Source organism: Pangasianodon hypophthalmus, chromosome 11, assembly GCF_027358585.1.
Source record: "Pangasianodon hypophthalmus isolate fPanHyp1 chromosome 11, fPanHyp1.pri, whole genome shotgun sequence".
Lineage (NCBI taxonomy): Eukaryota > Metazoa > Chordata > Actinopteri > Siluriformes > Pangasiidae > Pangasianodon > Pangasianodon hypophthalmus.
The window spans coordinates 768439-782422 of NC_069720.1; the positions used below are offsets into that span (position 1 = coordinate 768439).

General features: G+C 39.4%; 2 protein-coding genes across 2 annotated transcripts in view; both read left to right on the top strand.

Annotated features, from left to right (window-relative positions):
• The first annotated feature begins 1 nt into the window (after position 1).
• LOC117598424 (myosin-6-like) lies at positions 2–9652 on the top strand. Its single transcript, XM_034308878.2, has 27 exons — positions 2–40; positions 129–299; positions 513–605; positions 800–970; positions 1190–1282; positions 1395–1487; positions 1576–1746; positions 1958–2050; positions 2250–2420; positions 2639–2731; positions 2844–2936; positions 3025–3195; positions 3407–3499; positions 3704–3874; positions 4095–4187; positions 4300–4392; positions 4566–4736; positions 4950–5042; positions 5233–5403; positions 5625–5717; positions 5831–5923; positions 6094–6264; positions 6475–6567; positions 6658–6750; positions 8372–8464; positions 8600–8770; positions 8997–9652. Exons 1-27 carry the CDS (start codon positions 2–4, stop codon positions 9087–9089), a joined length of 3237 nt encoding a protein of 1078 aa, XP_034164769.2. The 3' UTR covers positions 9090–9652.
• Positions 9653–12768: 3116 nt separating this feature from the next.
• Positions 12769–13984, top strand: part of ccdc102a (coiled-coil domain containing 102A) — a 52456-nt gene continuing 51240 nt past the window's right edge. The window contains exon 1 of the mRNA XM_053238273.1: positions 12769–12910. The gene's annotated coding sequence lies outside the window, so the exon portion shown is untranslated. The remainder of the gene's footprint in view (positions 12911–13984) is intronic.

Sequence of the window (13984 nt, forward strand, 5' to 3'; positions counted from 1 at the left end):
GATGAAGAAGACTCTGATTGAGAAGGAGGAGTTACTGAAGGTAAACTTTTCTTCTTATTAAACTATGACAGTCACAGTCTTGTAAAGTCACATTTTGGGAAAACAAGCCTTAACGGTTGTACTTCCAGGTCTCCCTGGCAGAAGCAGAGGAGAAACATCAGAAGGCTGTGGAGACCAATGCCCAGCTGGAGGCCAAAATATCTGACCTGATGTACCAGGTGGAGACACTGCAAGGAACAATGCAGGACATGGGGAACCTGCTCTATGAGACTAACAGGGAGTGTGACCAGCTAACGAACGTAAGCAAGAAAAGCCTTGCATTAAGCAATTCCTTTAGTAATATAATATCAGGACTTTTCATGTTTATCCTGCATGATGAGGTTCATTTAACCAAAATTAAAATTGTATTCTCAAGTTAATAGATTTTTCTTACTGTACAGAAGTAACCCATTGCATATGTGAACATTAAGCACTCGAGTTTGAACCTCTTTTTCCCCTTGTGTGTGTTTTAGGAACGTGAGCGAGAGAGGGAGGCTCACAGCATCCTCCAGGCGGAGAGCGATGAGATGAAGAAGACTCTGATTCAGAAGGAGGAGTTACTGAAGGTTAACTTTTCTTCTTATTAAAAGATGACTGCTATTGTGAGCTCTGTGTGTGTGTGTGTGTGTGTGTGTGTGTGTGTAATCTTGTACAGTCATATTTTGTGAAAATTTTTGTCCTTTTGGCGCCAAAAAATCAGTGTCTGAATGTGTGTGTAGAAGTAAATAAACCCAACCTGCCTTAATTGTTGTACTTTCAGGCCTCCCTGGCAGAAGCAGAGGAGAAACATCAGAAGGCTGTGGAGACCATTGCTCAGCTGGAGGTGGAGAAGTCCAACCTGACATACCAGGTGGAGACACTGCGAGGAACAGTGCAGGAATCGGGGAACCTGCTTTCTGAGACTCACAGGCAGTGTGACGAGCTAACGAACGTAAGCAAGAAAAACACTTGCATTAAGCAGTTCCTTTTAATACAAATGGAACGATATGATGGATTTTCATGTTTATCCTTCATGATGAGGTTCATTCAACCAAAATGAAAATTGTATTTTCAAGTTACTATTTTTTTTACTGAATAGAAGTGGCACATTGCATATGTGAACATTAAGCACTTCAGTTTGAACTTCTTTTGAACGATGCATGTGTTTTAGGAGTGTGAGCGAGAGCGGGAGGCTCACAGCATCCTCCAGTCCGAGCACAACGAGATGAAGGAGAAGCTAAAACACTGTGAAGAGTTACTAATGGTAAGCTTTTCTACTCACTAAGTCATTATTGCTGTAGTCTTTTTTTACCATTCGCAAATGTGAACATTAAGCACTCGAGTATGAACCTTTTTTCCCCTTGTGTGTGTTTTAGGAACGTGAGCGAGAACGGGAGGTTCACAGCATCCTCCAGGTGGAGAACGATGAGATGAAGAATACTCTGACGGACATTGAGGAGTTACTGAAGGTAAACATTTCTTCTTGTTAAACTATTACAGTCACAGTCTTGTAAAGTCACATTTTGGGAAAACAAGCCTTGACGGTTGTACTTCCAGGTCTCCCTGGCAGAAGCAGAGGAGAAACATCAGAAGGCTGTGGAGACCAATGCCCAGCTGGAGGCCAAAATATCTGACCTGATGTACCAGGTGGAGACACTGCAAGGAACAATGCAGGACATGGGGAACCTGCTCTATGAGACTAACAGGGAGTGTGACCAGCTAACGAACGTAAGCAAGAAAAGCCTTGCCTTAAGCAATTTCCTTCATAATAATATCAGGACTTTTCATGTTTATCCTGCATGATGAGGTTCATTTAACCGAAATTAAAATTGTATTCTCAAGTTAATAGATTTTTCTTACTGTACAGAAGTAACCCAATGCATATGTGAACATTAAGCACTCGAGTTTGAACCTCTTTTTCCCATTGTGTGTGTTTTAGGAACGTGAGCGAGAACGGGAGGCTCACAGCATCCTCCAGGCGGAGAACGATGAGCTGAAGAAGACTCTGATTCAGAAGGAGGAGTTACTGAAGGTAAACTTTTTCTTAACCTTAAATGATGGCTGCTATTGTGAGTTCTGTGTGTGTGTGTGTGTGTGTGTGTGTGTGTAATCTTGCACAGTCACATTTTGTGAAAATCTTTGTCCTTTTGGCACCAAAAAATCAAAGTGTTTGAATGTGTGTGTGTGTAGAAGTAAATAAACCCAACGAGCCTTAATTGTCATACCTTCAGGCCTCCCTGGCAGAAGCAGAGGAGAAACATCAGAAGGCTGTGGAGACCATTGCTCAGCTGGAGGTGGAGAAGTCCAACCTGACATACCAGGTGGAGACACTGCGAGGAACAGTGCAGGAATCGGGGAACCTGCTATCTGAGACTCACAGGCAGTGTGACGAGCTAACGAACGTAAGCAAGAAAAAACTTGCATTAAGCAGTTCCTTTTAATACAAATGGAACGATATGATGGATTTTCATGTTTATCCTTCATGATGAGGTTCATTCAACCAAAATGAAAATTGTATTTTCAAGTTACTATTTTTATTACTGAATAGAAGTGGCACATTGCATATGTGAACATTAAGCACTCAAGCTTCAACTTCTTTTGAACGATGCATGTGTTTTAGGAGTGTGAGCGAGAGCGGGAGGCTCACAGCATCCTCCAGTCCGAGCACAACGAGACGAAGGAGAAGCTAAAACACTGTGAAGAGTTACTAATGGTAAGCTTTTCTACTCACTAAGTCATTATTGCTGTAGTCTTTTTTTACCATTTGCTGATGTGAACATTAAGCACTCGAGTATGAACCTTTTTTCCCCTTGTGTGTGTTTTAGGAACGTGAGCGAGAACGGGAGGTTCACAGCATCCTCCAGGCGGAGAACGATGAGATGAAGAATACTCTGACGGACATTGAGGAGTTACTGAAGGTAAACATTTCTTCTTGTTAAACTATGACAGTCACAGTCTTGTAAAGTCACATTTTGGGAAAACAAGCCTTGACGGTTGTACTTCCAGGTCTCCCTGGCAGAAGCAGAGGAGAAACATCAGAAGGCTGTGGAGACCAATGCCCAGCTGGAGGCCAAAATATCTGACCTGATGTACCAGGTGGAGACACTGCAAGGAACAATGCAGGACATGGGGAACCTGCTCTATGAGACTAACAGGGAGTGTGACCAGCTAACGAACGTAAGCAAGAAAAGCCTTGCATTAAGCAATTTCCTTCATAATAATATCAGGACTTTTCATGTTTATCCTGCAGGATGAGGTTCATTTAACCGAAATTAAAATTGTATTCTCAAGTTAATAGATTTTTCTTACTGTACAGAAGTAACCCAATGCATATGTGAACATTAAGCACTCGAGTTTGAACCTCTTTTTCCCCTTGTGTGTGTTTTAGGAACGTGAGCGAGAACGGGAGGCTCACAGCATCCTCCAGGCGGAGAACGATGAGATGAAGAAGACTCTGATTCAGAAGGAGGAGTTACTGAAGGTTAACTTTTCTTCTTATTAAATGATGGCTGCTATTGTGAGTTCTGTGTGTGTGTGTGTGTGTGTGTGTGTGTGTGTGTGTGTGTGTAATCTTGCACAGTCACATTTTGTGAAAATCTTTGTCCTTTTGGCGCCAAAAAATCAAAGTGTCGGAATGTGTGTAGAAGTAAATAAACCCAACGAGCCTTAATTGTCATACCTTCAGGCCTCCTTGGCAGAAGCAGAGGAGAAACATCAGAAGGCTGTGGAGACCATTGCTCAGCTGGAGGTGGAGAAGTCCAACCTGACATACCAGGTGGAGACACTGCGAGGAACAGTGCAGGAATCGGGGAACCTGCTTTCTGAGACTCACAGGCAGTGTGACGAGCTAACGAACGTAAGCAAGAAAAACACTTGCATTAAGCAGTTCCTTTTAATACAAATGGAACGATATGATGGATTTTCATGTTTATCCTTCATGATGAGGTTCATTCAACCAAAATGAAAATTGTATTTTCAAGTTACTAGTTTTTTTTACTGAATAGAAGTGGCACATTGCATATGTGAACATTAAGCACTTGAGTTTGAACTTCTTTTGAACGATGCATGTGTTTTAGGAGTGTGAGCGAGAGCGGGAGGCTCACAGCATCCTCCAGTCCGAGCACAACGAGATGAAGGAGAAGCTAAAACACTGTGAAGAGTTACTAATGGTAAGCTTTTCTACTCACTGTGCCATGATTGCTGTAGTCTTTTTTCACCATTCGCAAATGTGAACATTAAGCACTCGAGTTCGAACCTTTTTTCCCCTTGTGTGTGTTTTAGGAACGTGAGCGAGAACAGGAGGTTCACAGCATCCTCCAGGCGGAGAACGATGAGATGAAGAATACTCTGATGGACATTGAGGAGTTACTGAAGGTAAACATTTCTTCTCATGAAACTACAACTGCTGTTATGAGCTGTGTGTGTGTGTAAAACCTTTTACAGTCACATTTTGGGAAAATTGTGTCCTTTTGTCTCCAGAACATCAACGTGTCTGAATGTATGTAAAAGTAAATAAAGCCAACGAGCCTTAATTGTTGTACTTCCAGGTCTCCCTGGCAGAAGCAGAGGAGAAACATCAGAAGGCTGTGGAGACCAATGCCCAGCTGGAGGCCAAAATATCTGACCTGATGTACCAGGTGGAGACACTGCAAGGAACAATGCAGGACATGGGGAACCTGCTCTATGAGACTAACAGGGAGTGTGACCAGCTAACGAACGTAAGCAAGAAAAGCCTTGCATTAAGCAATTCCTTTAGTAATATAATATCAGGACTTTTCATGTTTATCCTGCATGATGAGGTTCATTTAACCAAAATTAAAATTGTATTCTCAAGTTAATAGATTTTTCTTACTGTACAGAAGTAACCCAATGCATATGTGAACATTAAGCACTCGAGTTTGAACCTCTTTTTCCCCTTGTGTGTGTTTTAGGAACATGAGCAAGAGCTGGAAGCTCACAGCATCCTCCAGGCGGAGAACGATGAGCTGAAGAAGACTCTGATTCAGAAGGAGGAGTTACTGAAGGTTAACTTTTCTTCTTATTAAACGATGACTGCTATTGTGAGTTCTGTGTGTGTGTGTGTGTGTGTGTGTGTAATCTTGCACAGTCACATTATGTGAAAATCTTTGTCCTTTTGGCGCCAAAAAATCAAAGTGTCTGAATGTGTGTGTAGAAGTAAATAAACCCAACGAGCCTTAATTGTCATACTTTCAGGCCTCCCTGGCAGAAGCAGAGGAGAAACATCAGAAGGCTGTGGAGACCATTGCTCAGCTGGAGGTGGAGAAGTCCAACCTGACGTACCAGGTGGAGACACTGCGAGGAACAGTGCAGGAATCGGGGAACCTGCTTTCTGAGACTCACAGGCAGTGTGATGAGCTAACGAACGTAAGCAAGAAAAAACACTTGCATTAAGCAGTTCCTTTTAATACAAATGGAACGATATGATCGATTTTCATGTTTATCCTTCACGATGAGGTTCATTCAACCAAAATGAAAATTGTATTTTCAAGTTACTATTTTTTTTTACTGAATAGAAGTGGCACATTGCATATGTGAACATTAAGCACTTGAGTTTGAACTTCTTTCGAACGATGCATGTGTTTTAGGAGTGTGAGCGAGAGCGGGAGGCTCACAGCATCCTCCAGTCCGAGCACAACGAGATGAAGGAGAAGCTAAAACACTGCGAAGAGTTACTAATGGTAAGCTTTTCTACTCACTGTGCCATGATTGCTATAGTCTTTTTTCACCATTCGCAAATGTGAACATTAAGCACTCGAGTTTGAACCTCTTTTTCCCCTTGTGTGTGTTTTAGGAACGTGAGCGAGAACAGGAGGTTCACAGCATCCTCCAGGCGGAGAACGATGAGATGAAGAATACTCTGACGGACATTGAGGAGTTACTGAAGGTAAACTTTCTTCTCATGAAACTACAACTGCTGTTATGAGCTGTGTGTGTGTAAAACCTTTTACAGTCACATTTTGGGAAAATTGTGTCCTTTTGTCTCCAGAACATCAACGTGTCTGAATGTATGTAAAAGTAAATAAAGCCAACGAGCCTTAATTGTTGTACTTCCAGGTCTCCCTGGCAGAAGCAGAGGAGAAACATCAGAAGGCTGTGGAGACCAATGCCCAGCTGGAGGCCAAAATATCTGACCTGATGTACCAGGTGGAGACACTGCAAGGAACAGTGCAGGACATGGGGAACCTGCTCTATGAGACTAACAGGGAGTGTGACCAGCTAACGAACGTAAGCAAGAAAAACCTTGCATTACACAATTCTTTCAGTAATATAATACAAGGACTGTTCATGTTTATCCTGCAGAATGAGTTTTATTTAACCATAATGAAAATTGTATTCTCAAGTTACTAGTTTTCTACTGAATAGAATTTGCCCATTGCATATGTGAACATTTAGCTCTTGTCTTTAAACCTCTTTTGAACGATGCATGTGTTTTAGGAGTGTGAGCGAGAGCGGGAGGGTCACAGCATCCTCCAGTCCGAGCACAACGAGACCAAGGAGAAGCTAAAACACTGTGAAGAGTTACTAATGGTAAGCTTTTCTACTCACCTTGTCGTGCTTTCTGTAGAATTTTTTTTACTAATTGTAGATGTGAACATTTTCTCCATGCCTGTGTTTTAGGAGTGCGAGCGACAGCGGGAGGCTCACAGCGTCTTGAATTTCGGGTTTGATGAGATGAAGGAGACTTTGATGCACAATGAGAAGTTATTGAAGGTAATTATATAAAATATTATATTTATAAACTATATAAAATATAAAATATATAGACATTTATAATTTTTAATAGCATAACAGCACCTGAAATGCCAAAATTTGGAGCCACATTATGGAAAACGTGAATTAGAATAAATGTAAGTTGAAAAAAATGGTTTGATTTTAAAACAGAGAAAAAATATATAACTAGTGTATCCAGGTGATTCAGAGTTTAGTGTCTCAGTGACTCAAGTGCCATGTTAGAAAAGCAGAAAGTCATGTGAATGGTCCACAGTACACTAGGAACTAGTCATAATTTATGAAATTTCTGTCTTAACTTATGGATTTATTTTGGCTTGCTTTCTTTATTTTTTTCATACTTAATATTTCTTTAGTTAATGCCATTAATGTGAAATGACTGAGTTTCACAAAAGTTTCTTTGAATTTGTGTGTAACTAAAAATACACAAGCTATTTAAACTTAACAGCATAATCTGTATATAAAAGTGCAGTAACTCATTGTGATTTAGATTATTTGAATCCAGGCAAATAAAAACAATTCCTCTGGGTATTTAAAACACAGATATTTAGAAACATTATTTAAGTTTTGGACATTATGTTTTTAGCTGTGCAGCAATCAACAGTAAGAAGACAGTGAGGCAAAAGTCTGGTGTGACCACTACTTGATAATGAACAGCTGCTTCATTTTTGTGTACTGAGCCAAAAGATCACAGTCCTGCCTCGGTCTTCTTGTTTTCTATTGGCTCATTAGACTTAGTCTTGTGAAATCACGTGTCAAAGTTCACCTAGATAAAATCTGCACAAGGCTAAAGCAACTGCTAGCAAAAGCAAATGCACATCTTTCACAGCTAGTGTCTGTTCCCCTTCAGTGTTCAGGCTTTTCCACCCAGCAGTTTTTATTTGTTTTTGATTTGATTGCTTCTTTATGTGAAAAAATAAAAAGCTGTAGTTTTCAGAATCAGAATCAGAATTAGCTTTATTCGCCAAGTGTGTGCGCAGACACACAAGGAATTTGTTGTGGTTTTTTAAGGTGCTCTTGGTACATACATACATACATACATATCTTACATAAGAACAGAAAACATTTAAATAGTAAGACATAACAATAAAAAAAAATAATGTGTGTGAATCTGGACCAGAAGATTTATGTACAGATTTATGCATTATTTACTCTATATACAGCTGTATAAATAAAGAGATATGCATATGTATTTACATAGTACTTGAGAAAGCGGCAGTAATTAGAGATGGAGGATGAATTACATAGAGATGGAGGATGAATTACAGGAATGAATTACGGAACACAGGTAATGATTCCTGTGTTAGCTGTTGAATCTGGAGATGGCATGGGGTATGTGCTGTATCACTGTAGCAAAGGCTCAAACATCTGAAATGGCTAAAACTGTATTTATTTGCACCCCTGGCTGACGTGTAAATATGAAAAAGAATAAAAAAAATTTGGACTTGATAATTAAACAACCTGATATTGTAGGTTTAATTCCATCACAGCATTTGTTTACCGCACGTTTTTTTTTAAAAATTGGATCGGTAGAGTGGCCAAGTGGGAATGTAAACATTCAGCGCTCGAGTTTGAGCTTCTTTTGCTTATGGTTGTGTTTTAGGAGTGTGAGCGAGAGCGGGAGGCTCACCACAAGCTGAAGTTGGAGTACGATGAGATGAAGAAGACTCTGACCCACAGCGAGGAGTTACTGAAGGTAAAATTTCTTCTCATGAAACCATGACTGACACTGTGAACTGTCCATATGTGTGTGTGTGTGTGTGTGTATGTGTGTGTTTATTTTCTCACATTTTGGAGGCATTTTGTGCAATCTTGGTTGTTGAACTTTCAGGTCTCCCTGGCTGAAGTTGAGGAGAAATATAACAAGGCTGTGGAGTCCATTGCTAAGCTTGAAGCTGAGAAGTCCAACCTGAAGCACCATATGGAGACAGTGCGAGACACAATGCAAGACATAAGGAACGTGCTATCTGAGACTGACACTCCGTGTGATGAGCTAACAAACGTACGCCAGAAATACCTTGCATTAAACAGTTCCTTTAGAAATAATATGAGGACTTTTCATGTTCATGCTGGATGATGACTTGTATTGTTAAATTGTATTTTAAATTTACTAGTTTATTGTAAGCTTTTTCTTCTCACTAAGCCATGTCTGCTGTAGTAAACCATGCATCATATAGATATTTTGAAGCTTCATACATTAAATCTGTCCTTTTTTTTTTTTTTTACAGAAACATGGCGTACCTCTTGGATCCAAGGAGACAACGAGTATTGAGAGAGGAAGCAGTGTGAGGAGAATTGGATCCACATCGAAATCATTGTGATTCATTGTGAAATCGGGTGTATGAGGGGTGAAAATAAGAAGAATTTAATTTGAAGTAAAAAGTCAAGCTGGTCTTAATTTTAAAAAGTCAATCGATTTTACAAAATTGAAGATTATTTAATTAAAATAGTGCACATTTCCTTATTTATCACCACATGTCCTTTAGTGTTTTCTCCAAAAGGAGTTAGCCTGGGAGCAGTGCCCCAGTGAAGAGATGAGGGTGGTCTACATAGCCCTCAAATTCTTTGTACATATTCTGCGCTTTTCGGACAAAAGGGTAAAGTTAGTCATCATGGATGCCTTCCTCATTATCCGAGGTCATCATCACCTTGGCCTAGAAACAGGCCAGACAGCCAACCCAAGCAGAGACAGTGACTGATTATACAGGTGTTAAACACTGCCCCCTGGGTTTCCTGTCCCGTGCCGACCCAGTGTAAACTCTGCAAGAAGCTTTTTATCAAATCTGTACTGCTTGTACACGGCTTCACATTTTTTTCAGCTTGATTTTTAACTTTCCATGCATTTTTCACCTCTCATACATCATAAGCTACAAGGAAAAATATACAAAACAAAAAATAAACACAAAGAATGTGACAATCTCACTGCCTCTGTTCCTTGTTCCTGGTCATAGCTGATAGACTCTTATAAAACTTTTACATAATCGATATAAACTTACATTAAGTATTCGGATCACCCGAGTGGACTTTACATGGCTCACTCCTTTTATACTTGTGTTTCAAGTTTTTTTTGTTGTTGTTGGCTTAAGTGACATTTGTGTTACTATCCACTGCATTTTAATTATATGACTGACAGACAGATAGTGCTGTATGTATGATGTATGCCTCTGCTTTCGTTCTCCCACAGGACAGTTTTTGAGTTGTATTGTTCAGCAGTTATAACTCAAGCTGTGTTCATAGGTATAGAATTTAAACTATCAGATTTATGACTTACAAAAAAAAAATCTATCTAATTATTTTAACCTGGCTTTAATCCAAAATCTCTGAGAATGAATGGGATATTATCAGCATGAGCCTAGTTATATAGCATAATGTAGTTATGGCTAATTTTTCTCGATCAGTTAATGATAATTAGCAAAATCTTCTTTATTCAATTAGATATCTAATCAGAACAGTACAGAGGCAGGCACAGGATGTCTTTTGTAGGAACGAGATGTGTGAAGGGAAGATAAGGATTTTTGTTTGGAGGATAAAAAGGGAGTACTTTAATACCTGATGCTAGTTAGCTAGCTAGCCAACAATTCCTGTGGTAAAAAAAACAGACACTATGATTCCCATTTGTTTGTTTTTTGTTACTGATTATTTGCAAGTATTACTCATAATTTAGGTTTAGCTACTCAAAAAACATGACAAGATGTTTTGATTTTATTTTTTCATCACCATCTTTGCACACACATATGAGAAAAGAAATGGCAAATGGGGATTTGCATTTTAATTTTTCTGTTTTAATTTTCATTTTGGGAAAAAATACCTCCCATAGTAAAGTATCCTGTGTGTGTAAATATGCAAAATGTGCCATAGAGCTCCGTAAAACAGGAATATTACACTGCCACTTTATTTATTCTGGACCTGATCTACCTGTTATTTATTTATCTGCACTGTTTTATAATAATAATAATAATAATAATAATGATAAGTTTTATTTATACTGTGCCTTTCCACAGCTCAAGGACACTTTACATTCAAAACTAATAGACAAAGGAGAAGAACAAACAACAGAACAATGATATAAATAGTTCATCTGTTACATAAAGAGCCAAAGTACTGAAGAAAGAAATGTGTTTTAAGTTGCGATTTAGAACAGTGTGTTTTACAACTCTGTACTTTGTTTACAGCCACTTTAATCTCTTACAATCCATCTATTCAGCACTTTACATAGCTACCTGAACACTATGAACCTCGGATTAGACCTGCACACTGTTTCAGTTTCAGTTTAATTTATTTATATAGCACATTTAATAACGACAGAGCCGACCAAAGTGCTGCACAGAGAAATAGAGTTAAACTAATAGCAATAAAACAAAGAAAATAAAAGGAAACACAAGTAATACACAACACTACATGTACACACAATAAAACTGTATACAGCAGTTACTCCAGCACATAGGCCTTTTTAAAAAGATATGTCTTAAGTAAAGATTTAAAAACCTGAACAGAAGTGGCCGATCTCAAGCAAAAAGGCAAATTATTCCACAACTGAGGTGCTGCCACTGAAAATGCCCGATCCCCCTTAAGTTTTAAACGTGTCTTAGGTACAGACAACAACAGAGTGTCTGATGACCTTAAAGACCTGTTGGTCTGATGGTGTGAGAAAAGATCAGATAAGTAGTTTGGTGCCAAGCCTGACAGGGACTTATAAACAAACAGTAATACCTTAAACTGGATTCTATAGTCAATGGGGAGCCAGTGCAAACCAGCCAAAACAGGAGGAATATTTTCCCTCGTCCTAGTCCTTATTAAAAGTTAAACAGCATTTTGGACCAACTGAAGGCGAGACAGACAAGATCGAGTAACCCCTAAATGAGATGAGATGAATGCGTGGATAACGGTTTCTGAGTCCCTGAACGAGAGAAAAGATTTAATTCTGGCGATCATCCTAAGCTGAAAAAATGCGGATTTGACAACTGAGTTTATTTGTTTGTCAAATTTAAGTGCCAGGTCAAAAATAACTCCCAAATTTCTTGCTTAGGTACCTACAGTGTTAGTTATAGGAGCCAAGGTCTTTGAGAGGATGTGGGCAAAATCCGGACGTCCAAAAACTAACACTTCAGTCTTAGAATCATTTAATTGAAGGAAGTTTTCCACCATCCCATGATACTGCCATGATAATTCAATTCAATTAAATTCAATTCAATTTTATTTGTCGTATAGCGCTTTTAACAACAGACATTATCACAAAGCAGCTTTACAGAAATAAATACATGCAAGATATAAATTGTAAATGTATGAATTTATCTCTAAAGAGCGAGCCAGAGTTGACGGTGGTGAGGAAAAACTCCCTGAGATGATATGAGGAAGAAACCTTGAGAGGCACCAGACTCAAAGGGAACCATCCTCATCTGGGTGCAACAGATAGTGTTTAATATTAATAATTTATCTTCTATAACTGTGTACTACATGGACAACTGTATCTTGTATTGCATAAACTGTTAAAAACTGGTAGAAGTGTTTCTGTTAGTGTGTTACTGTCACTTTGTATGCTTGTATGCTACTTACTTGTGAAGCTAGCTAAGTTAGATATTTGTTATACTGTACAATTCCATATATATGTATAGTGACAATAAAATTGAATTGAATTGCAGTGTATGGGTTGGGGATAGAGGGGTGCCAATATTTTTGTGCAGAGCGATAGATGACCTACAGGAGGGTAGAGGGGTGCCAATACTTTTGTACAGAACAATAGATGACCCACATTAGGGTAGAGGGGTGCCAATACTTTTGTGCAGAGCGATAGATGACCTACAGTCAGTAATTGTACAAGAAAACAAAAAACCCCCTGATCTAGGTGATGCTGATAAATATATGCAAATATATGTGCATATAAATTAGGTTTATCTGTATAACTCAGAGCTGCTAGGGAAGTTTGAATAGTGAGAAGACCACGCCCATTCGCCTAATTATAGTAAAGACCCCGCCCACTTTGCTTAAAGCCCCGCCCCTTTCTCGGCGGCTCAGTGATGAGAAAATTCCTGCAGGAAGAACAACTGGATGAACTCGAGAGCTGGAAGCTAGCGGGAAAAAAAAGGACAACTAAACGACTAAAACAACATTCCCAAGCCTAGATTTCCACCTTATATATTCCCAGGTATGTTCCTGTCTAAAAATAAACCTTATGTGACTCTTTATTTGGTTATTTTTCGGCTTGTTTTGCAGCGGTGTTGACTGACATTCAGTAACAGTTCTGTGTAAAACGTCAGCTTCATTGTGGGAATGCTAACGTGCTAAACTTCCACAGCGCTAACGCTGATTTACACCTTAAAACAACAACAAGAATTCTTTTATTTTAACGCTTTAACCTTTAGGAACAGGATGTCTTTTGTAGGAAGGGTGTGTGAAGGGAAGATAAGGAGTTATTTATTTATTTTAAAGGAGCGCTCTAATACCTGATGCTAGTTAGCTAGCTAGCTAGCGCCTGATTTCTGAGGTAAAAAAAGACAATATTCACAATTCAGGTGTCACTTTTTTTAGTTTGTCTGCGTGTATTGGTTATAATTTTAAGCTTAGCTGCTCAAAAGAAGGGTACTACAGCGTCAAAACTCACTCAATAGTGAGCTTTAAAAAAAATAGACCTTTTTTTTTGGTGATAAAAGTGAACTTCTCGGTGTTTAATGTTACTCATGCATGACCAGGGGGTTCATCTGTAACGCGCATGCGCAGAATTCCCCCTTTTCTTTATGCAGGACTCGGGCATTAATGCTTATTTCCTTCAGTCCCAGTCTGGTTTTAATTGTGTGTGTGTGTGTGTGTGTGTGTGTGTGTGTGTGAGAGAGAGAGAGAGAGAGAGAGAGAGAGAGAGAGAGAGAGAGAGAGAGACCTGGTGGTGGATGACAGGAGCTCGGCTTCTCCAGATCCTACCATCTGTTTTCCTCCAGGCGGGGTGTCCTCTTTTATACCCAGCTGTAAAACTGCGAAACAGTGCAGGCCTCTTACACACACACACACACACACACACACACGGTGTAAATGGGGGGTCATGTTTTATTTAAACACTCACATTCCCGCAGAATTGCACATAACTTTGTGTGTGTGTGATTATTTACCTGTACAGCAATATTCGGACGGGATTAGTTTTCTCTGTGTGTGTGTGTGATTCTAATCGATTTGCACTGGATAAATGATCTCTGTGTAAACCACAGAGAGGTGTGTGTGTGTGTGTCTG

What these genes read in the sequence shown, in the direction of transcription:
- LOC117598424 (XM_034308878.2), top strand. Translation starts at nt 2, where the DNA reads ATGAAGAAGACTCTGATTGAGAAGGAGGAGTTACTGAAG. An exon ending in AGAAGGAGGAGTTACTGAAG is followed by an intron (nt 606 to 799) that starts GTTAACTTTTCT and finishes TTGTACTTTCAG; the next exon opens with GCCTCCCTGGCAGAAGCAGA. An exon ending in AGTGTGACCAGCTAACGAAC is followed by an intron (nt 4,737 to 4,949) that starts GTAAGCAAGAAA and finishes TGTGTGTTTTAG; the next exon opens with GAACATGAGCAAGAGCTGGA.